The sequence below is a fragment of the Carex rostrata genome, chromosome 8, assembly GCF_964058835.1.
Source record: "Carex rostrata chromosome 8, lpCarRost1.2, whole genome shotgun sequence".
NCBI classification, from domain to species: domain Eukaryota; kingdom Viridiplantae; phylum Streptophyta; class Magnoliopsida; order Poales; family Cyperaceae; genus Carex; species Carex rostrata.
The window spans coordinates 927,697-951,031 of record NC_135925.1 but is presented as its reverse complement, the minus strand read 5'-3'; the positions used below and the strand labels follow the sequence as shown (position 1 = coordinate 951,031).

At 34.8% G+C, this 23,335-nt stretch overlaps 3 protein-coding genes and 2 non-coding genes across 7 annotated transcripts; 1 reads left to right on the top strand and 4 right to left on the bottom strand.

The window, feature by feature from the left end:
* Positions 1 to 8,672: 8,672 nt before the first annotated feature.
* LOC144557995 (protein REVEILLE 6-like) lies at positions 8,673 to 11,598 on the top strand. 3 transcript variants are annotated; one of them, XM_078306682.1, is made up of 9 exons: positions 8,673 to 9,252; positions 9,699 to 9,756; positions 9,958 to 10,081; positions 10,186 to 10,317; positions 10,412 to 10,498; positions 10,659 to 10,768; positions 10,891 to 10,950; positions 11,094 to 11,193; positions 11,284 to 11,598. In XM_078306682.1, coding segments are annotated over exons 1-9 (963 nt in total). In that variant the 5' UTR covers positions 8,673 to 8,962; the 3' UTR covers positions 11,286 to 11,598. The 3 variants fall into 3 exon arrangements, with proteins under 3 accessions (XP_078162808.1, XP_078162810.1, XP_078162809.1); XM_078306683.1 differs by having other exon boundaries at positions 8,869 to 9,252; positions 11,287 to 11,598; XM_078306684.1 differs by lacking the exon at positions 11,284 to 11,598 and having other exon boundaries at positions 8,868 to 9,252; positions 11,039 to 11,193.
* Positions 11,599 to 12,507: 909 nt separating this feature from the next.
* On the bottom strand, positions 12,508 to 12,599 carry LOC144558879 (small nucleolar RNA R64/Z200 family). Its single transcript, XR_013513035.1, has one exon. It is a non-coding gene; the product is annotated as a small nucleolar RNA R64/Z200 family (small nucleolar RNA).
* Positions 12,600 to 12,818: 219 nt separating this feature from the next.
* Positions 12,819 to 12,901, bottom strand: LOC144558876 (small nucleolar RNA Z199). The gene has a single exon (XR_013513032.1). It is a non-coding gene; the product is annotated as a small nucleolar RNA Z199 (small nucleolar RNA).
* Positions 12,902 to 13,688: 787 nt separating this feature from the next.
* LOC144558657 (Nuclear transport factor 2 (NTF2) family protein) lies at positions 13,689 to 15,879 on the bottom strand. Its single transcript, XM_078307505.1, has 5 exons — positions 15,417 to 15,879; positions 14,594 to 14,748; positions 14,450 to 14,516; positions 14,030 to 14,081; positions 13,689 to 13,948 (listed from the first exon to the last, which is right to left on the bottom strand). Exons 1-5 carry the CDS (start codon positions 15,763 to 15,765, stop codon positions 13,864 to 13,866), a joined length of 708 nt encoding a protein of 235 aa, XP_078163631.1. The 5' UTR covers positions 15,766 to 15,879; the 3' UTR covers positions 13,689 to 13,863.
* Positions 15,880 to 16,577: 698 nt separating this feature from the next.
* On the bottom strand, positions 16,578 to 20,347 carry ATSTE24 (Peptidase family M48 family protein). Its single transcript, XM_078306593.1, has 14 exons — positions 20,129 to 20,347; positions 19,717 to 19,864; positions 19,538 to 19,622; positions 19,346 to 19,441; positions 18,836 to 18,901; positions 18,649 to 18,747; positions 18,459 to 18,572; positions 18,258 to 18,368; positions 18,116 to 18,178; positions 17,588 to 17,680; positions 17,319 to 17,432; positions 17,151 to 17,222; positions 16,997 to 17,062; positions 16,578 to 16,900 (listed from the first exon to the last, which is right to left on the bottom strand). Exons 1-14 carry the CDS (start codon positions 20,157 to 20,159, stop codon positions 16,781 to 16,783), a joined length of 1,278 nt encoding a protein of 425 aa, XP_078162719.1. The 5' UTR covers positions 20,160 to 20,347; the 3' UTR covers positions 16,578 to 16,780.
* Positions 20,348 to 23,335: the final 2,988 nt, after the last annotated feature.

Here is a 23,335-nt window from a genome sequence, read left to right as displayed (position 1 = left end):
CTCAACCTGGTGGTATCGCTGTGTGTATTTTTAATCTCCCTATTTTGTTTGATGTGCCAGTGGTTAATTGTATCTTTCATCTTATCCTTGTTGTCATATGTCATCCCCTCAGACAATTCATGTCTTTCTCCCTTTTATTGTACAAAAGAAACAACAAAAATTAAACAACATCAATTTAATAACAACATTTTAATAATTAAATTAAAATTAAATATAAATTAACAAACATACCTCACAAGTCGCAAAAAAAGAGCTATCGGCCTCTCCAAACCCTGATGTGTCATGAAATTCCTCAAACAGATGTCTTTCCCCACGATCCACTATAGGCCACTTCCGTCTACCAAGCACAGGAATACCAGTATCCTCATCACTGTGATCTGATACCCCACCGTCCCCATTATCATCCCAATTAGTCTCTGCCTCCATTTCTTCAGGATCATCGTCCGTATTGTCAGCATAATAAAGTCGTTCAGGGGTTTCAGACCGCTCCCTCTCAGATTGGACTCGGCTAGAGGACGAGGATGGAATCTGAGATCGACCCCTGTCAGATTGGACCCTACTAGGGCCCGCTCCACATGGGGCCCGACTAGGACCCGCTACAGATGGGGCCCGGCTAGGACCCGTTACAGATTGCTCGAGCCCCAAATCCTGAGTCAACTACAACAATTGCCTAGTATTCTGTCTGGAGTTATGTCTAGAGTTTTGTCTGGGGTTGGCTACAACATATAACTCCAGGAACTTGAAAGTCATATTCATTGTCATTTGGACATATAACTCCCAACTGCTATCGTCTTGTACCGGTAGCTGTTGGAACCAGGTTTGATTGCCTTGCCAATATTGATTCTTGCGGTAATTATCAGTTCATAATTACGGTGGTCAATACCGAGTTGTTGGTACACTTCCCTATTTAAACCTCTAAAATCCAAACCAAGCCGGATATTGAACATTTTCGGCACTTGGTGGCTATAATAAGCGCCATTTGGTCCTTGTAATACTTCACCATCAAAATAACAAGCAATTCCAATCATAATTGGTTGAATAAACCTAATAATAAAAAATAACTAAATTAAAAAAACTACAAAAAATAAATTTTAAAAAAAAAGGATGAAAAGGAAAAAAAACGTACCTATGCAGCAGCTTCGGTGAAAATGAGGGTGTAGACTCTGCAGAACTGATCTATATCTATATAGGGAGAATGTGCCACGTGCGCAGATCAACAATGCGAACGGGTCTGTTCGCAGATCTGTTACACGCACGGGTCATTCGTCCGCAGATCTGTTACGCGCACGGGTCGTCGGGAACGGGTCAGTCCGCATATCCATTGCGCGAACGAGTAGCGACCCGTTCGCAGATCCAGTGTGCGAACGTGGCGGAATTTGAATTCGGAATTAACGGGTGGTATTGATTTAATTCTTATTTATTAGGGTGGTACATAAAAAAAAAACGGTTTTTTTGGAGAAAGGCCGCGTAGGCTTTTGTATTGAACCTGAAACATTCAGGGAAGATAAACCTGCTCTGCTCATAACCAAATCCATATCTAAAAACAGCTCATAGGCTCATAGCAGCTAGCATTGTGGAAACTGGAAAGGGAACAAATCGAACTGAACCCACATCGTCTAATCAGAACATGCATTATTCGCTATTTTGGAAGGTGGATCTGTACAAGGATCAGAGCTTAACCCAACAAGATATTATATGGCCCGCCAATCCTATCCTTCTAATATCCTTTCTTCTTTTATTTGTATTTTTCTTGTGCAGGCTTTAATAGGCTGACCTGAAATTGCACAGATTATTGCGCCTTGTTCATAGTTCATACATGATTTCGTTCATTCAATGATATATATAGCAGTATGGGCTTGGGATTAACGAATTGTGTTATAATAATAACTAAGTCGAATTTTGAACTTCTTTAATTTTATTGAATTTGTTGCGTGAATTTCAATCAAGTCCGTTTTTTCTGCCATGTACAATCTTGTACAAACTCAAAAATCAATGTTGTAAAAAAGGTATGTAATTGACATATGAACGGATATTGATTAATCTTTGTGTGATTGATTAATTTAATTTTTGCCAATAACTTGACAGTTTTATTAATATATTCAAACATTCATAGTTCGAAGGAAAATAAGTTATTTGCATATTTTAGAATGTGTACCTTTTTTATCTAAAAATGACAAAACAGAAATGTAAACACTTGAAATAATAATCTTTTAACCATCTTGAGAATATAATAAGTACATATTTACTATATTTTCTATTCTCTTTAACCAGATAATAATTTTTAAATAATCATCATCCAATCAGAGAGAATCGAAAAAAAATATAAATTTGATTAGTAGGTGCAACAGTTTGAATATATAAGTAATATTTTGAGAAGTATTTGTGATATTATTTATTAAATAAAAAGAACATGGCAACGGGGCCCGCCATGCAGTACTTTCTTCCTCTCTGTCGCTTTGCTCACCTTTGAATCGTTTACGGTGGAGAACAAATTAGGCCCCGTATGGACCCCAGAAAGGTACCCATTCAAGCCCTCTCTCAGTTAGATACCAACCCTCCGATGAGATCATCGAACGAATCTCATTATAATCTAACAGCAGAGATGTGATCTTAGGCTCAAAATTCTCCGCAACTTCGGATGTTACCTAATTAGAAACGTACCCAGTTCAAAAAATCTGTAAAAGTATACACCGAAACAGTAAACGGATAAGCAAGAACTATATTCTAATATAGTTCGTACTGTGATGCCTACGGGTAACGGGCTTTTCACTCAAAAAAAAAAAAAGTTCGCACTGTGGAAATTAGGGGTGTCAGTGGCACCTTTTTATCTGTTTATCCGTATCGTATCGAAAATACAAGGATAAGATTTTTTTTTTTTTTTCTGTTAGCTAATCAGGGAACCGAATCGTCTCCCCCCCTGGGGGCAGGAAATTTCTGCTCCCAGAGTCACTGCAGAGTTGGTCCCTATATAACCCTAAACCCAAAACCACTTTAACCCTAAATCCTTTAACAGTAACCGAGCCCACCCCGCAGTGATTCTGGGGGCAGGAGATCTGGTTCTCAGGTAATAATTTTTTTCCGTTATCTTACCCGTTTTCGTATAAGATAATTTTTTAAAAAAAAATTATCGATATATATATATATATATATATATATATATATATATATTGGTATGAAGATGATACATGATACAATAAAATTTTGTATTTTATTAAATTTTTATAATAAAAATTAGTTGTATTCATTATTATTTTTTTATTTAAAAAATATTTTATCGAAAGCACAAATCGAAATGTTAATAGCATTTTTTTATCCGTTTACCCGACCCGTACCGTATTCGAAAAGACGGATAAGAGTAAAGATTTTTTTTTCGTTATCATAACGGGTACGGGTATGAAAATATCTCCACCCGACCCGTATCATACCCGTTGACATCCCTAGTGAAAATGTGGGAAGGCTATATGACCACATCAAATTATTTACATAAATTCACCAATTCTTAAAGTATGAAATATTTTTGCTTCACAATTCATCAGTACCTAAATTCTGGATGAGAGCGCTTTAAGTTGGAATATTGTAAGTAATCGTAGAAATGTTGCGTGAAAAGAACTGGTATTTTTCTTGTGCATGCTTTAATAGCTTGAGCTGACATTGCGCAGATTATTGCGCCTTGTTGATACATGATTTCGTTGATTCAATGATATTATATATATTGCAGTATGGGCTTCGGGATTAACGAATTGTATTATAATAATAATAACTTAGTCGAATTTTGAGGTTCTTTGACTTTATTGAATTTGTTGCGTGAATTTCAATCAAGTCCGTTTTTTCTGCGGAGTACAATCTTATACAAACTCAAAAATTAAGTTATCTTAGAGGATCCGTTTTGTACTACATGCACACTGAATTCAATTTTCACGATCACAATGTAAAATTCTAACCACTAAACTACAAAGTATAAACACACAATATAATTAATAAGTAGGCTTAATCATGAGTTTCCTTTAATTTTGGTAGTTTTTTAACGCTCTAGTGCACGAGCTAAAAAGGAGATAAAGTTAGGATTGCCTAAGGGCTTTAACTCAAAAAAAAAGATAAAGTTAGGATTATAAGCAAAATATATAGAAATAGTAGGGTCTTTTTAGACAAAAAAAAAAAAAGGGAAAACATACATGAATTTCAAATAAGTGTTGTAAAAATCGGTATGTAATTGATAGATGAACGAATATTGATTAATCTTTGTGTGATTGATTAATTTAATCTTTGCCAATAACTTGACATTTTTATTAATATATACAAACATTCATAGTTCGAAAGAAAATAAGTTATTTGCATATTTTAGAATGTGTATCTTTTTATCTAAAAATGACAAAGCAGAAATTTAAACACTTGAAATAATAATCTTTTAACCATCTTGAGAATATAATATGTACATATTTACTATATTTTCTATTCTCTTTAACCAGATAATAATTTTTAAATAATCATCATCCAATTAAAGAGAATCGAAAATAATAAAATGATTGTAAACAAATGAATCACTTGAAAAGATATATAGAAAATTCTCTACATATCCAACTATGAAACAAGTTACATTTGTGATTCAAAAAGTTACACATTCAGAAAAGAATATTGTCTAATATTCATAAAAAATTTAACTTTCAAACTTCATCGTCTACTGAAAAAAAAAAACATAATAAATACTCTTCAAGATCAACTTCTACAGATCAGTTACATTGTAACATAAACAATCAAATGCAAAAAAAACCATTCAAAACTTTTAAGAATGTTTGAACTAGTAAAATCTAAAGAAAGCATGTGAAGTCTGATTTAAAACATCTCCATCCGAGCAATTAAAACGAGTTTCTAAATAACTATTAATCACTTTTTAGAAATTAAAGCCTCTAAAATTTATAAACTTTCATATCTCTGAAATTAATTTTTAGAGTTTCTATTAAACTACATCAACAATAAATTGAAAAGGAAAAATAGTTTGAGTGAATCATTTAACTAGTATGGAGGTTATAAACAGTTTCTTAATAAGAAACTTTGTCCAATAATTTATAAATAAAAGACTACAGTACATCTTTAAAATTAAAATAGAAATCTCTACGTTAGATTAAAAATCCATAAAAGATGTCTCCAAATAAAATAACCATCCGAAGAGAATTTTTAGTGGCTGACAAGTTGCGATCGCGTCTCATGCATGCGAGTGTGACAACAAATAGCTTGGTGGGATAAAGAGATAAAGTCTGAGATGATCAAAATGAGAATTTGAATTAATAAGATATGATCTGAATAATCAAATTTGACAGCTGATTACATATCATGACTCCATACCCCAGCCAGAGAAACATACTTCTAGAAAGTAGGTCAGAACCAAATTAAAGAGACAGGTGTTTAGAATACTTTGATTTCGCCATGGATATATCGAACAACGGAGACCGGAGAATAAATTTGGTCCCGCATGGACCCTATATGATACTGAGCGCAGCGCAGCTGTTTTCTTTTGGATTTTAAATTTTAGGAAATAAATCTGCTGTTATTCCAAAGGGATAACAAGACCCTGTTATTCCGATCACAGCCGTTGACTTTTGTCATGATTCGCACATGAAAAAAAATTCTTTGAGATTTACACATGAAAAACTTTAAATGGTTGGGATAGGAATAACATGGTCCTGTTATCCCTTTCGAATAACAGCAGATTTATTTCCTAAATATTAACCATAAATATAATATCGTCATGTAGATCATTAAGCATTAGTGATATAAATATGAGTAAGGCTACGGTGCTATGGGTTGCACATAGGGCTACGGTGCTACGGCTCAATATTTGAGTTTTTAAAATTCTAACGGTCGATCTGAACCGTTCATCTTGTTCTTCATATTAATATGTGTTTGGAGACCAAATTTTACATTTTTTGGAAATTTTTTATTTTATTTTTAGATAGATAGAAAATCAAATATCTGAATAGTGCAGAATTTTTTAGATCAAGTGATTTTCTACCTATCTAAAAACATAGTAATTTTTTTTCAAAATATGTAAAATTTGGTCTCTAAACACATATTAATATGGAGAACAAGATGAACGGTTCGGATCGACCGTTAGGATTTTAAAAACTCGAATATTGAGCCATAGCACCGTAGCTCTCTATGCAAACCATAGCACCATAGCCTTACTCTATAAATATTAAAACTAGCCTTCAAGCCAGGTTATAGCTACATTTATTTTTAACATATATTTTAACCTTATATGATAGATTGGTTATAAAAATGAATGAGGCTACTTTTGAATGCGCACATAAAGTTTGTACCATTAATTCATATTTTCATTTTAAAATTTAAATTATCGATCCAAAAATTCAATATGAATCTTATATGACAATGTACTGAAGATCAAAATTTTTAATTTTTAATTATTTTTCCAAATTTATATTTTTGTGATTTTCTATCTATTTAAAAAAATAGTAAAACAATTCTAAAAAAAATATAAATTTGATTAGTAGATGCAACAGTTTGAATATGTAATGTAAGTAATATTTTGAGAAGTATTTGTGATATTATTTATTAAATAAAAAGAACATGGACAATTTATTTAACCAATGGGCCCGCCATGCAGTACTTTCTTCCTCTCTCGCTTTGCTCACCTTTGAATTGTTTAGGGCGTGTTCGGTTGTGTAGGTCTCTCGGAGGATACGCACTCATCCATGCCCCCTCTCCCGCTATCTCAGTTAAATATCAACCCTCCGATGAGATGATCGAACGAATCTCATTATAATCTAACAGCAGAGATGTGATCTTAGGCTCAAAATTCTCCGCAACTTCGGATGTTACCTATCTTTGTAGAGTGTATAATTTGGTGTCCCGAATTAGAAACGTTCCCAGTTCCAAAAATCTGTAAAAGTATACACCGAAACAGTAAACAGCTTTCTAAGTTTCTATCAATAAAACTGTCCAGTGCCCTCGGTTTTCAGCAAAAAAAAAAAAAAACAGTAAACGGATAAGCAAGAACTATATATATATATATAGAAACTGCCCAGTGCCTACGGTTTTCAGAAAAGAAAAAAAAACAGTAAACGGATAACCAAGAACTATATTATATATAGAGTTAGGCTGGGTTGCTATGGATAGCATAGTGACCTCTATGCTACGGCTCAATATTCGAGTTTTCAAAATCCAAACGGTCGATCCGAACCGTTCATCTTATTCTTCATATTAATATCTGCTTGGAGACCAAATTTTATAATTTTCTGAATTTTTTTACTATTTATTAAGCCACTTTGAAAATCGCTAATCCAACGGTTTTACTGTTTTGTGCAGCCACCGTTGGATCAACAATTTTGTAAAATACTTAATAAATAGTACAAAAATTCAGAAAAATGTAAAATTTGGTCTCCAAGCAGATATTGATATGGAGAATAAGATGAACGGTTCGGATCGACCGTTTGGATTTTGAAAACTCGAATATTGAGCCGTAGCATAGAGGCCACTATGCTATCCATAGCACTCCAGCCTAACTCTTATATATATATATAGTTCGTAATGTGAAAATGTGCAGGATCGGTCCTGAAGTTTTTAGGATCCGGGACGAGAGAAAAATTTGTGATCGTAATATAAATATTTTTTTTATTAATATGTCAATAGACCATACAAAATATGGGGGACAAAAAAAAAATTCTTCCCCTCTCTTTTCGTTACCTGATCCATATTTTATAGGAAACATTGTTTTAAATTAAAAATAAAACAAAGTAATAGAACGATAAAACCTAGGTAATGAGGCAGAGCAGTCCAATCTCGAGGTCGCGGTCCACCGCCTTGTCTCATCCAGTTCAATCGTTGCCGTGCCGCGCTATGTCGCTGCCATTGCTCGTGAGAAGAGCAAGATTTCTTAATTTTTTTTCTCCCTCATTTACTCGTTTATTGATTTTACTGAGAAAAAACGGCGGAACTAGGTTTTCAATTTTTTAGGTTTTTAATTTTTTGAGTCCCGTTAGCTATTACTGTTAAAAAATTGGTAGGTTGTCAAAATGAAAAAACTTTGAACAAATGGTAAAAAAAAAAGCAAAAAAAGAAATTATTGAACCTTTCCTTTTGGTGAAAAAATGAAAAAATTCGAAATATTTTTTTTGTCCAGTCAGCTGTCTGTAAATGAAATTTTAATCTTTCTGTTTTATGATTTTAAGTTTTTAATACATATAAACTTTTTTTTTTCAGAGTCCTTTGCAAATTTGAGGCCAGGGCGATGGCTCTGGGTCAGGGCCGGCACTGAAAATGTGGGAAGGCTATGCCTATGACCACATCAAATTATTTACATAAATTCACCAATGCTTAAAGTATGAAATATTTGTGCTTCACAATTCATCAGTACCTAAATTCTGGATGAGAGCGCCTTAAGTGGGAATATTGTAAGTAATCGTAGAAACGTTGCGTGGAAAAGAACTGGTCGTGCTTTCCAGTTGGTGAGATGCTTGACAAGTTATTGGCTGGTAGCGCTTCAAGCAAGGCCGCACATCCAACCACATAAGAAAGTTTCAGAATTAAATATTATTAAAAAAAATTGAGAACAAAAGGTCGTTAACTAAGGAAGTGTACAGCGAGAAGGAACGCAAGGCCCCGCGCAGTCGGCACCCATAGCATACCTTCCCCGGGTCCTGATTCACAAAGTAACCCAAATTTTGAGTTTAGATCAGATCCGTTCGATCAGAATCTGGGCCAATCCAGCCCGAGGTGAAATGCACGGAATCCCTTTAATAATCGTGCCACATAAGATTGACGGTTCAGATCCAAACTTAAAAATTTGGTTACTCTAGGGATAGGAATTCACTCCACCCCCGTCCCACCACAAAATAAATATTAAAATTATTAAAAAAGTAAAAGGAGGGCCAGACCAAATACACACAAAGAGCACACCTCGAGTCGACACGTCGTCGTCCTAATCCGAATCCGAATCGAAATCTCTTTTATGGTCTCTGTTAACCCTCAGTCCGACGGCGGCGGCAGCTCAAAAGGCGGCTCGACCGGCGGTGCTTCTTTACTACCTTCGCCTAAGCAACAGCAGCAACAGCAAGGTATCAGCAGCAGCTTAGGCATGGCCGTGCCTGGGACGGTGAGCAGTCCCTCGGCTGCGACACCGGCTTCTGGAGCGGCGGTGGAGGATCTGAGCAAGAAGATTCGTAAGCCTTATACGATTACTAAGTCGAGAGAGAGCTGGACTGAGCAGGAGCACGATAAATTTCTAGAAGCACTTCAGCTGTAAGGGTTTTTATACTCTTATCTTTCCTTTGTAGTCTTAGACTATCAGTTGTTTGATCTCCGTTGTGTTTTTCTGACTTGGATTTTGTTTTTGGGGCAAATTTGAGGTTTCTTATGGTCAGGAGGAATTATTTTAATCTTGTCTCTAGTTTTTTTGTTAAAATTTGAAGATTCAAGATCCAGTTGGGGAATAGAGGGATCTGGTAATCCAATTCCCGTCTGCTGTAGCTTGGATAGTTCGTTTCATTTTCCACTTAGGCTAGCAATAAGGAAAAAAATGCGGTGTCAGTAATTTAAAAGTAGCATTACAGTATTGTTTTGGGATTTGTTCAGTGGCTTAAGTTAACCAAAATTCATATAGCATTTGTCCAATTCTATGGGCCAATGTATCTGTTAGTAAGATTTATTTTAAAAATAATGTGGTTATCTGATTTACCTTTGTGCAGTTTTGACCGTGACTGGAAAAAGATAGAAGCATTTGTTGGCTCAAAGACAGTCATCCAGGTATCCTTCTTATTTCAATCATTACACTAACACATAACAAGATGTTTCAGTTCCCATCAATGTTTCTTAGTACTTAGGTTTTGTGGATTTTATTTTTCTATGATGTCAATTGTCAAGTAATGTCAGTCAGTTTATCTGTATGCAATTTAGGCTTACTTTTCCGTAACAAGTTCTAATTGTGAATATGACTTGCTCTTACAGATAAGGAGTCATGCACAAAAATACTTCTTAAAAGTTCAGAAAAATGGGACCAGTGAACATGTTCCGCCTCCTCGGCCCAAGCGTAAAGCGGCCCATCCATATCCTCAGAAAGCATCCAAAAATAGTTAGTATTTGCCTACTTTCACCATTATCGTAACAATATTATTTTCCTTTGAAATTCTTTTGAAGATTTTAAATATAAAAATGTTGATTTGGTTAATTTTTCAGCCCCTTTGTTATCCCAACCTCCGATACCATTGCAAGGATCATCGTCATGTGTGATAGAGCCCGGTTTTGCAGTGGTGTCATCTTGGGCCAATAGCTCTGTTCAACCAATTGCTGCATCTTATGCTGTCAAAGGTTCCTCTCTTATAATAAACCCAAATTGATAGCATTACTATGTTCAATAATAAATCAACAATTATTTTGAATGAATTTACTCTGTTGTATGCAGAGGATGGAGGGGGTGGAGAGCTCGGGACAAATAATTACTGTTCAAGTAGTACAACTGATCAAATAAATCAGGTTGCATCACTTCGGGGTTAGTATTTCTGTGAACTCCAAACCCTTCTAGTTCTTTTGAAATATATAACCATTGTTGTGATCCAATTATAATATGCATATGCACAAAAGTTGTGTACTATTAATTGTTGTGGTTAATTATTCTAATTTGTTATTTTTTTCAATCTGTTTGTAAAAAGTTATGCCAGATTTTGCGCTAGTGTACACCTTCTTAGGCAGCATATTTGACCCCAGCACTGACGGCCATTTGCAAAAGCTCAAGGAGATGGCTCCTATTGATGTGGAGACGGTATGTAACCACAAGTTCTATATTATAATATAATACTGTAAGTAGGAGCAATTTTAATTCAATTTAACTTTGGTATAGTCGTTAGTAATGTATTGAATTTCTGTTGTGTGTTATTTATGTAGGCTCTTTTGTTGATGCGAAATCTGTCAATCAACTTGACTAGTCCTGATTTTGAGGATCATGTAAGCTCCTTTTGATACTTGAACTTTTTTTAATCCTCGCATTAAATTTTGATCTCAACGAATTACACTATGATTTTTGCATATTCAGTTGTGTAATTCTGTAAATCATGACCTGATTGTCTAAGCAATATGGTGTAATGCAGAGGAACCTGTTATCGACTTATGATGGTTCGGATGAGCTCGACTTAGGAGCAGTTGAGAGTGTATTTCAACCCAATAGGCCCTTGAGCCCACTTCCTATATGTAAGCCCAAACTGAAGCTCAGCGATCGCTAGTAATAATCATATTATATTCATATTCCTTTTAGACTACTAACATGATTTTTATTTGCAGAAGAAAAAGGGAACAGGGGGCCCGTGGAATGAAAATGTTGTGCCAAGATGCATGTATAGTGTATAGTGTATTTTGTAAGGCCATCAATTTTAGGTTCGCCTGAATTGGTCCACTGGAGAGGCTTTTTTGGAAAGAGAGAAGTCAACTTTGCTCTGTAATGTTTACATATTGAAGGTTTCCATGATGAGATAGTTGATGTTAGATTCGTGGAAATGTTAGTAGTGTGCTTCTACTTGCTACTGATGAGGTGGTAGATAGGCTTGTGTATATATTTTTGTAAAGGCTGATCAAATCTAAATCCATGATTTTTGGAAATCTTTGCGTTTATGTGGGATGATAAACTGGTTATCCAACAAAAACAAAAAAAAATTCTAGTTAATACTGAAAAGAATAACAAACAAAAAAATAATGCTCGTTCAAATTTCAAACTGTTCTACGTTAGTAATTGAACATAAAGCCCATATACTGACTTGATATGCGCGTCCTGCAAGCACTATAAACAGACATTGTAATCATAGATATAATTTTATTTTGGCCTACGGGCCATGTAAGAACCAAAAAAAAAAAAAAAAAAAAAATTATATTTTCCTGTTATAGCTCTTATGTTGGAAAGTGGTTTCCTGTTAATACGCAGTGGTCCAGATTTTTTCTGTTAATGCAGAGGATACGAATTCGCAGGAGGGGTTGTTGAACTGTTGATAATGGATACTGTTTATTTTGAAACTTTACATGAGTAGCCCGAAATTTTCCCTAACTTGTAACTCTTGACAAAATTCAAATTTTAACAAACTAGCTCCGTGCCATCAAAAATTTATGGCATCATCCTGTAGATCAAATTTGATTGAAGTAATAGTTACACAATTTAGACCCGAACGAGTCCTAATTTATAATCATTATGTTAACTTTCAAAATGGGTACTGCCAAAGCAAAATCCAAATTGAAACAATTTCATAACTTAAATCTGTTTAGGTTGATATTCAAATTTGATTTCAGATACTCCGTTTTGCGATCTTATTGCTTATTTTAGAAATTATTTTTTCTTTAAATCTACCTCTTGTTTCATTTAAAACTCAATTATTTTTGCTGCAGTTATGCGTCGAAAAGTAAGAAAGTTCGTGGGATTTATGTTTGAAAAGAGTCCAAAAGATTTAAACATTTACACAGAAATAATATTATACGAAATTTCAGTTTCAAAAGCCACCAAAAATTACATATATTGTAAACATTTAGCTCAGAAATATGGATATAATCTCACTGATACCGTAGCATCTCCGAAGTCTGACATGCGAAATTACCATAATTCATCATAGCAATTCATTTCAAAAAAATTAGATAAAAGATCTCCAAAAATAAAAAGAATTTCAGGTACGAAGAGGGTCAGACATAATCAAAAGATTAGTTTCTCAGTCACAATGTAATCAGCAACACGGACCAAAGTTTATCATCATTCCCACCCATAAAAACAATCGAAATAACAGAACAATAAAATAGAATAAGAATTAAACACAAATAAAAAAAAAATTGTAATTTGTTGAAATAGCATCAGAGACTTAAATACTAATAATCACGGAGAAATTACTCCATCATTTTGTTGCAGTATTTCTTCATCATTTGATTCTTTTATTTATCTAATCAAAATTATTTTGGCGAACTTCACAGAAAGATCAAAGAAAAAACATTGAATTGTTTTGTAAAATATAATATACACCACACATGAATTGGTAAAGGGAACAAAGAGAACAGGCAGCGGAGGCGATTGCAAAGGGAAGTATCTGAATTGGGTACTAATCGTGCGGCTCCGTTTGTGATTATAAATACTAGAGATGAAACCCTAAAAATTTTGTTCGCAGCGCGACCATCACAAATGGGCCGGGTTTCTCCCTTATTGGAGGGGATTGTATTTGTTAGATCCGGTCTAATAGATACAACTGTTCGTTTAACAAAAATAAAACCCATACCCGGCCCATTTCTTCCAAAACAAAAGCCCGTAGTACTTGAAGCAAAATGTTAGTACTTCGGCCCATTTCATTTCAGACTTTTGTAATATTTTATTAAAAATTATGGCAGATTAATTTTTAACAGATGGAAAATTAAATATACTGATAAACCAAATAAATCAAGGTATTAATAACTATTATATTAGTGCTACAATTATGCACGTGAACTGTATAAATCGAATTAAAGTCCATTTTATTTAGTTACAATTCTCAATTAAATTGATTAGTTTGTTCAGTTAATTCTGTTTATATCTAAAAAAATGAAAAAAATAATTAATCTGATTACTTTCAATTCGAATAAACGAACAAACTCAGGCCCCAACAAGTGTTCAGGTTCTGGTCCTCCATTCAACTTTCAGTCGAACTTCAAGTGACAGCGAAAGAGCGCTCTTCTGAGCAGCAACAGAATTGTGTGTGATAGTTTTCTTTTACGTGAAATAGCATGACTACTTATAAGAACACTGAAATAACGGGTTACGCAACGCCTCCAATAGGTCATGAGTAAAATTAAAGTAGTATTATTCACAATAATATCTAACTAAATAGCTAACATTGATATACACATGCTGACATGCCAGTTCATTCATTGCTTCTCCCAAATCCAGCGGCTTGGCCTGAAAATTTGCTTCAGTAGAGCCATTTTGGGAACGTTCCAGTGTTCAACATGCCTAATTTAAAATTAGAAAATAAAATTATAGTAGCAGTGAACTTAAACAAATAATCGAACATAGCAGTTAAAATCGTATTACCTGCATATTCTGCCTGTTTCGGCATCAAAATAGTATTCTGTGTACCCAGTAGCTGAAAATAAGAAAATAGCCAATATGAGCAACAACACATGGCAAAATAAAGATTTTTTTTTCTTTTTGGAAATTAAAAGTTCAAAGAAAAGAGATGGATTGTTTTTTCTTCAAAAAATAGATGTAATCACACAAATGCTATGGTTTTCTAGCAAGTGCAGGTTTCTGAGACTGCACAAATGGCGCAGTTCCGGTATAGTCATTAAATCCATCTAGACAACAGATTTACACCAAAAACTACTGGAACTGCAACATTGGTACGATTCCAGCAGCACATCCTTTTTGAACTGCACCATTGATGTGGTTCCATCTATTTTTTGAAGAAAAAATCCTAAGAAAATGTAAAGGCCAAAAATAATTAATTGATACCAGAAAGAATAGGTCTCCAGGGAAATGACATTACACAGCTAAAACGCCAGTGTCCTACTGATTTATCCTGCAGTTAGGTGTACCTCAAAATTATTAGCGGATCAATTATTAGACAGATTATTTAAATAAAAGAACAAATTTTACCTCGTGGTCCTCCCATTTCATGAGATTCATACTAGATTTTTCTAGCAGGGATCCAAAATTTGAACAGTTCCTTTTAAAACGGTTAAGGCCTCTAAAAGAACCAGCGGGGTCAGCAAATTCACAGTCGTCTTCATATGCTTTAAGTGTCAAGTTACCTGGAAAGGCCAACATAATTCATATCTAAAAAAAATTATAATCTTCCAGGTGAAATTTTCAAATTGTCCTTATCTTTACTCTACCACATTTTCTTTTACTAATATTGTTCAATCAAAAGTTTAAAGTTCATCTTTTTCTTTCTATACACTAATACTTTTAAAAGTGCCCGAGATAATAATCTGCAGAAAACCTGGAGTTTCTACGGGTTTATTTGTAAAAATAATAAAAGTATCAAAGCTTAATGTTTGTACTGTTAGTCTGTTAATAGGTGCATCTTCTCCGAAAATAGTGAAAGGCGCCATAGAAACTATATATAACATTGGCCTTTTTTCTTTTAGTGAGTTTCTGGTACCTGGTCTAGAACTGTACCAGGAACCAATACAATGATGTTAGTTTCTTGCTATTTTACTGGAATTGAGTTTGTTTGGTTCAAATACATGATTCTATTTCATTCTCCTTTGACTGACACCGTGAGCTTAGCAGGATAGTTAGATTTTTATTTTACTGTAAGGGCTGTAAAAAGTTACAAGAAAAATGGAAGCTGGTGTTACTGGTATCAATAGGCTGCTTTTATCAAAACAAGAAAAAGAAGTAAATTTGACTAAATGTATGTATTCTGACAGAAATTGGCTATATTAATTTGAAACATACACTATAAATCTCGAACCTGTGACGAAATAGGAGCGCTCAAAGTCCTCCTTAATGGCCTGCACCACTTGAGTTCGGCCGACACACTCTGACTCATCATCATCATCCCTTGTGCTTTCTTCTGACATCTGTCCTGAAGAACCCGGCCGGAAGAACGACGCAGCTATGCCAAGGAGCTCTGAGCCATACCATGCTACCTTAAGCACTGCATTCTCTGATTGAGAACTATCAATGCTCTCTGAGGACCCCTGTTTCTTGGCTTTTAGTTGGATGTTGCACCAGTGCCGGCGAGAAATTCGGTGTGGAGATGTTGCAAAACGGGTGGGTTCAAGATAGGAGATAGAATTTGGTCTGAGAAAGGATGCCATTTTTTTTTGTGTTGGTTTGTTTGCTCTCTCCCCTTAGAGGAATTATTGTTGTATGAGGAAGTTCTTTGCCTTGAATTTGTGGTGCTTATTTCAAGAGAAAAGTAGGTTGGGGTTGGCTCTTCTGTGGTGAGGTTTACAGTGTTCAACTTTTTGAGGTAATTTTGTATTGACTTAATTCCATCAATTATAGACGTGATTTAGTGAAAAGCAAAAAAATACTAAAGAGTAACCTTTTGTGAGTCCGGACTCCTGAAGAAACTCCAATTTTAATAAAATCCATTTGCGAGTTATGAGCTGGTTCAAAATAAAACAAGTTTTTTTGTTTTCTTCAAAAATAAATAAAAAGCGAAGCTAACCGCATCTTATTAGCTAAAGCAACTCCAATTCTGAATTTGGATCCGGACTGTCCGATTAGAATCCTATCAATCTAGCCCAGCCCAGGGTGATATGTTTGTGTCAAAACAATCGGACAGTCCAGATCCAATCTCAAAATTTGAGCTATATGAAATCCTTTCTTGTTAATATTGAGTGGCTTTTCAGTTTTCAATGAAGGATATCCGCAAAAATAAATAGTTCCTTAATTTGCGCCAATTCAGATTTCTCATCTTTTTCTTTGCAATGAAACATCTCAGGACCAAACTGATTAAGATAAAGAGTCGTGTACTCGTGTGAACTGTTTGTCTTTGGAATTTTCGGAAATCACAAAAAAAAGGAGTCCTATGAACTGTTTCTCTAAAAATAGTAAAAAAAAAGATCAAGCTTTCACCAAAAGATATGATTAACCCACTAGAGCTTGATTTTATATTGGCATGTGAGAAAACATTAATGAGCTTATTGATCTTTATCATAAATATCGTTGCAAATCCACAATTTTTTTAACTCACATAAAAAAAATAAAACTACTTTCATTTTTAATCTAAAATACACTGTGAACTACCACTAAGCTGCTAGCTCATTAAACTTCATTACAAATTCTCATTGACACTTAAATCAAAAACAAAATTTCAGTAACACTTTAATCTTCCTTTTTACTATCAGAATCCTCTAGAGCAGATAACCTTTCAACAAGGGGAGGATGTGAGTAGTGATAAGCAGAGTACCATGGATCAGTGTTCATGGCCGACAAATTCTCTTCCTGCTTTCCACAAAAATTCAAAATTTCAGTTAAAATGATAATCCGTGGAGTTAAATACCAAAAAGGGAACAAAATAATTAAAATTGATTAGTTCACCTGTAACTTCACAAGAGCTGCTCGAAGTGATGTTGAATATCCCAATTTTTTTGCAAAGGCATCAGCCTAGAAGATACATCGAAAGAGTAAAATGTATGTTTTACATGTGACTCAATTGCATTAAAATTTGAGTAAAGAAAGAACCTGAAATTACCTGAAATTCGAATGCTCTGCTGACAAGGTTCATGCCAAAGCCAACAAGGTGCTGCAGTGGTATTATTGTGTGCTACCAAATTACAAAAGAAATAGCATCAGTAAATTAGGTGCTATATCATACTAATCTGACAAGAAGTAGATAATAAAAAGAGAAAAAAATATATACTTGAAATATTATAAGGCCGATAATAACAGGTTGTGTATCAAAACCAAAGCTCTGGTAAAGATCCTTCGAGTTCCTCACCAGAGCGTACCCTCCAAATTGCAGAAATGTAAGAATCTGCTCATGAAATAGAAATATGGGTAAAACAATCACCTCTTTAAATTTGGTACCAATCAAGTTTTGCAGCTTAAAAGTTCTAGCTAGCCTTTACGGGATAAAAAAGAGAGTTGAAAAGAATTGAAATGCTTTTCAAATATGGAGAAAAGGATTACCTGGACGGCAACAAAGGAATACAGCGTATGGTTGAGCTTCCAGTGGCCTAGTTCATGTGCTATCACTGCTACTATTTCTTCTTCATTTGTACACTGCAATATCAACTCAGTCAACAGCATGTTATTATAAGATATTCCATAGAGCATCTCCATCAATGCAATTCATTAGCAATTGCAATACAGTTGTCAAATTGAAAGTAGTCATTAATTGCAAAATAGATGCATTCATGAAAGAATAATAATTGCAAAAATTTATGTTACATGGATGATAGCGCTTTTAAAAGAATAGTAACTGCCAATTTTCGTCACATGAAAGTGCTTTTGAAAATATGAAAGCTTTCAAAATTTGAAAGGGTTCTGCATCTCTGAAAATAGAAATGAAATTGCCAACTCAGATTTTGTAACTGCCAGCAAGGACTTTGCAATTGCATTTGCAAGCCGTTGGAGATGCTCTAACAAACAACATTAGTTTATAAAAAAAAAACACTGAAGCAGAAAAAATCTAAATGGAGATACTGCTACACAGACCTGCTGAATTAATGTGTCATAGAGAACAATGCGTTTGTTCTTGAAAAATCCATACATATAAGCCTGTTATCAAAACAATATATGTATTAGATCCAAAAAAGAAAAGAAAAAGAAAGATATAGTTTGACAAGTAAAATATCACATTGCTATGGCTTGACCGAGTAGATCCATCCACTACAAACAGCTTTTTAAGAGGGAACATGAGAGATGCTGCTAGATTCTCTATCTTTTGCCTAAGTTCTCCATCCGGAAGCTGAATTGACATGAAAAGATACATTTCTATGTGAATATGTAAATGTATGAAATTAGCATTTCTAAATGTGAATGCAAGAAATCGACTTACAGGTGTGAATTTGTTAAAAAGAGGAGCGATTAGCACGGGATATAATGTCATCATTACAATTGCGAGGACAAACATAAAGCCCCAGAGGTAAATTGCCAAGTATGGACCTCCTATCTGATCAAATTGTGAAAATCAAATAAAAAACTAAAACTGTGGTCATTGAACAAGCATTTATATACAAAAAAGGTACCTGAACAATGTAAATAATAGCAGCAACTATAGGTGGGCCCAGTATGATGGAGAGAAAAATTCCTTTGATCATATCTCTAATGAAAAGCAATATGGTTTGCTACAAAAATAAATACAAGATGTATCATGAAAAATTATCATTGGAACCATTTAAGAACAACAAAATAATGGCGGTAATAACAACTAACCTTGTTGAATCCATGGCGCGCCTCAATTACAAAAGTAGAATAAAGGGAAAATGGCAAGTCTGTAATCTGTTAAATGCAATAGGTTACGTACATCATTAACAACAACAATAACAAAGCCTTTAGTCCCAAACAAGTTGGGGTAGGCTAGAAATGAAACCCAATCACAATCATAATATAAAGATGAGTGGTAATAAAGTAGTAATAAAAATAATAAAAGTAAAAGTGAAAGTGAAAGTGAAAGTTACGTACATCATTAAACAAGAATAATTTAAAATAACAAGTTAGAGAAGCAAGGATAATAATATCCAATACTAGCCTCATTTCGAGCCTCCTTTTTTGTTTTTGTTTATGCTTTAGTTAAGATATGACATATTTCTTCTTCCTAATGAGGTTCACTGCACCTGATTGTGCAACAAGAATTATATACAATCTTTTACAATGCATAAATGAACTGCTATAAATATATAAACCAATTCCAAAATGGGTAATTAAAGAAATGTAACTATATACCTGGGACCAAATCATGACACCAGCCAAGAACGAAAGAGTGTGTATTATTTCATTCTCAGGATTTAGGCCTACACGCGTCACAAACTCTTCAGATTTCTGTATGATAAACACATTAGATAACAAAATACCCGATGAGAAACAAGCAAATACACACATGCCAGTTTATAATTACATCAATATATTATATTTTACCATCCAGAACCAGGGTAGAAGTCCATAATACAATATTGCAGTATCCATCAATATGGTTATAGCTTCATGAACAAAATGGAAGTTACTGTAAATTTCAAAAGATAACAAGTGTTAAACTGAATCTAAGGTAAGGCCAATAACTTCTGAGAAATATGAACAATATTGATCTAAAATCTGACCTTTTGTCAAGACTATAAGCCCTAGATCTTTCGAATTTGTCTTGGCTAACAAGTCCTTCGAGTGGCCGAGGTAATCTCGGAAGCTTAAGGGCCCTATGTTGTCTCATATCCAAATATGTCTCAAAAATGTACATTAGGATCATAAACCCTGTAAAAAAAATGTTATATATAAAACCATATAAACAAGAATTGGCTAGGCATTTCAAGGACAGGTTATTGAATTTTGAGCACTACCATACCTAGTAAATTATCTAAAACGATCTTAACTTTTGTCCCCATTCTATTACTGCTTAAGCGTAGTTAGATCCATTCTAATAATGCAAATTTTCCGAATTTCAGACATATCCACTGTTGCATCCTAATCATTTTCCCCCAAGGAAATCGCATAACAGCGAGAGACAATCGAACATACCTAAAACCAATTCCAGGTAAGGTAAAGCCATTTCACACAAGCTTCGAATACTCGGCGGCGGCGGAGGTGGTTGTCACTCCGCGAGTGCAACAGAATAACAGAGAGAGAGAGAGAGAGAGGAACTCTTGTAAGACCCAGAGAGGGGGGAAGGGTATTAGAGAAAGGCACTGATTCTTTGCCCTTGAGCAAAGATGAATAAAAAGCGTCGAGGTTGGGGATGAAAAGAAAAAAAGGAGAATTCATATCACCTACAGTAACTCAAATTTTGAGTTTAGATCTGGACTGTCAAATCTTTTGGCAAATATATTAGAGTCTGCATTCCACCTCGGCTGGATTGGCCCGGATTCTGATCGGACGGTCCTGATATAAACTCAAAATTTGAGCTACTTCATAGGATCCGGACACAAGTTACTTGATTAAAGAGCTCATGTATTAAGTGATTATAACAGGAGATTTTACGCGATGCGAATATTTATTTATTCATTCCGATCGGACCAATTTCTTGTTTGATATTGCGTGTGTTGCGAGTTACGACTTGAATACGTACAAACCTCTCCGTTTGGTTGATCGATGCGGTTTCTAACGACATCTAGACCGTTCATCTGTTTCTTTTTCTATTGACTTCTAACAAACAAGAAAAAATGGAACCGGGAAAGTTCGTGGAAATAACCTTTTTAAATTCAATAATTCATCTTTCAGTACTTATCCAGTGATAGCATTGTTTAGGTCCGTAATCTAGACTTATTTTTTTATGATGCTTCGGATAATTTTGCATTTTAACTGTTTAAAATTATCTTCATTCAGTTTCAGAGGCCCGGAGGTACGCTTAGTTGGCAGGTTTTCCTAAACATGTATAATGTCATTAATGAATTATAAAGTATAAGTTGCAAGTTGTAACACTAGCTCCTTTAATATGAAGAATTATGTCATCTGACAAAGATTTAAGAGAAAAAGGAGCAAAAGGTTCATGTCTCGGATAAGAAACCGAACTTGACTTTTACGTGTTAAATTAACGGAGAATTAATAAATTGATAGTCAGTATAATCTAATTTTAAAATATAACAAAAAATAAATATTGTTTCATTGTTTTCATTGTCTCAATTGTACTTTGCATTTTCATTCTTGTTTTCAAAATTCAAACAATAAATTTAAACAGTATAACATGATCTTCATATTAAAATTCCAAGCAATTATATATTTTCTGGGGAAAAAAAATCATATTTTTATATTGGTACAAATCATTATTTTTAGATAGTTCGAAATATTTTGACAATCAATGAGTTTATACATATTAAAAATAGTAAAAAAAATTTCCCAATTTATAAAATTTGGTCTCCGAGCACCAATATTATCATAACTGGATTGGATATCGACCCAGTAAAATTTTGGATTAACGATTTATTGGACGAATCGATGGTTCCACCATTTCATTAATTGATTTATTTAAATGTTTACATATATATAAAATATGAGAATTATTATAAAATAGAGAAAAAACTTTGTCCTCTAAACGGCCATTTTTATTAATAACCTAAAAAAAAGGTTTTTTACAAAAATAACCTCAAAATCTGAATTTTTCGAAATATGACCAAACCGCCAGGGTTGCTGGCGGTCCACTTCCATAGCAGACCGCCAGGCACCTGGGCGGTCCGCCAGGGACCAGACCGCTGGTATCCCTGGCGGTCCACTAGCTGTCCTACAAAACCAGCATTTTCTCTCTCCAGCACACACTGCAAAGAAGGAGAAAGAACGAGCACAGGCGATTGTTTGGGCGATTTCAGACGACTAAATCTACATGTAAATTTTTTTTTTCATTCCTTTGTAATTATTTTATAATTAGTCTATGTTTACTGTACAATTAGTCTATGTTTGTGGTTCTGTTGAACAGGATGGACAATAGCGAAAGAGGTACTCATGCTGCCAAATGTCACTGTAATGCAATACTTCTTTTGAAAAGAGTTGGTGTCAAATATCTCATTGAAAATCCACCCCTTTCAGACGATGACTTTGTTGAAAATCCATATGGATATGGTCTGAAAAAAAAAAATTCATGAAGACCCTCCAACCCCAGACTTTGTTCCATGTACTTATACTAGTAAGGCGAGCACATCGTCGGGTGTCACCAATCAGAAGCCGGCGGCTAAGAATACTGTTGTTAAGAATCCGGCTGCTAAGAAGTCAGTTGGTAAGATGCCGATTGCTAAGAAATAGGATTTTAAATTCGTCAATTTAGTTTTTCCATTGTGAGATGTTTCTTAATGTATTTTATCATCTTGTCAAACAATTTATCATTTATCTCCGAATTAATAAGTTCACCCAAGCAAAATAATAAGTTCATCTTTCACGACGTCGGAATAAACCCAATAGACGAGAAGATTTTCTGGTGCCAGCTGCAGGTGCGGCAGTACTTGTAGACCCTTGGCTACTAGATGATTGGGTCGCAAGAGGTTGTTGTGTTCTACCAGTTGCTTCAGCAACAACTCTCGCATTTTCTCTTTCATTGTGTTCGTTTATGGCATCTGAACATAACAACAGAATCCCGTTATTAATATAATAAAATCATAAATTAATTCCGAAAAATGCTACATACCTGCCCTGCGCCTGTCAGAAACGGAACGGCGAGCCTGATTTCCCGATGGCCTCCTACCACTCATCTCGTCCATGGTCATTATAGCACGTTTGTGTCTCCTCCTTCCTTTCCTTATCCATCCTTCTGAAGGGAGTATTCTATCACCGACATACACAGGTCACTCATGCTGGTTGGGATAAGAATGGAAAGATCCACCCCAAGTAGAAGCAAGGTAATCGGTACGATACATGTCAGCGACATAGTGATCCTCGCAGAAGTTTCTCACTCGGCATACCGCCATCACGTGACTACAAGGTATTTGTGTTAGTTGGGGTCCTTGGCATGTACAGGTCACCTCTCTTGCCTCTCGGAATTGCACTACGTACTTGAAAGCCCTCTTCACAAACTCCATAGTGCCATCTGGTCTACGGCTGGAAGGAACGTACTCATTTAGATTGTGCACTTCGAATTTTGTACCATCATTACCCATCGGGATCACGGTCATAGTTGCACCTTTGTTCCTGTGTTTTCTTAGTTTCTCCTCCACCCTTGTTGAAAATGACTGGTTCATCTTTATTAATTCTGCGGCCTTAGCACGCCGTTCCTGAAACCAGGTATTTAACTTGTAAAAAGTGTCT

What these genes read in the sequence shown, in the direction of transcription:
- ATSTE24 (XM_078306593.1), bottom strand. Translation starts at nt 20,159, where the DNA reads ATGGCTTTACCTTACCTGGAATTGGTTTTAG. An exon ending in GTGTCATGATTTGGTCCCAG is followed by an intron (nt 18,902 to 19,345) that starts GTATATAGTTAC and finishes TGCATTTAACAG; the next exon opens with ATTACAGACTTGCCATTTTC. An exon ending in CGCGCCATGGATTCAACAAG is followed by an intron (nt 18,748 to 18,835) that starts GTTAGTTGTTAT and finishes TTATTTTTGTAG; the next exon opens with CAAACCATATTGCTTTTCAT.
- LOC144557995 (XM_078306682.1), top strand. Translation starts at nt 8,963, where the DNA reads ATGGTCTCTGTTAACCCTCAGTCCGACGGCGGCGGCAGCTCAAAAGGC. An exon ending in TCAGAAAGCATCCAAAAATA is followed by an intron (nt 10,082 to 10,185) that starts GTTAGTATTTGC and finishes TTAATTTTTCAG; the next exon opens with CCCCTTTGTTATCCCAACCT. An exon ending in TGCATCTTATGCTGTCAAAG is followed by an intron (nt 10,318 to 10,411) that starts GTTCCTCTCTTA and finishes TGTTGTATGCAG; the next exon opens with AGGATGGAGGGGGTGGAGAG.
- LOC144558657 (XM_078307505.1), bottom strand. Translation starts at nt 15,765, where the DNA reads ATGGCATCCTTTCTCAGACCAAATTCTATCTCCTATCTTGAACCCACC. An exon ending in CTGGAGACCTATTCTTTCTG is followed by an intron (nt 14,082 to 14,449) that starts GTATCAATTAAT and finishes TCTTATTTTCAG; the next exon opens with CTACTGGGTACACAGAATAC. An exon ending in GAAACAGGCAGAATATGCAG is followed by an intron (nt 13,949 to 14,029) that starts GTAATACGATTT and finishes ATTTTAAATTAG; the next exon opens with GCATGTTGAACACTGGAACG.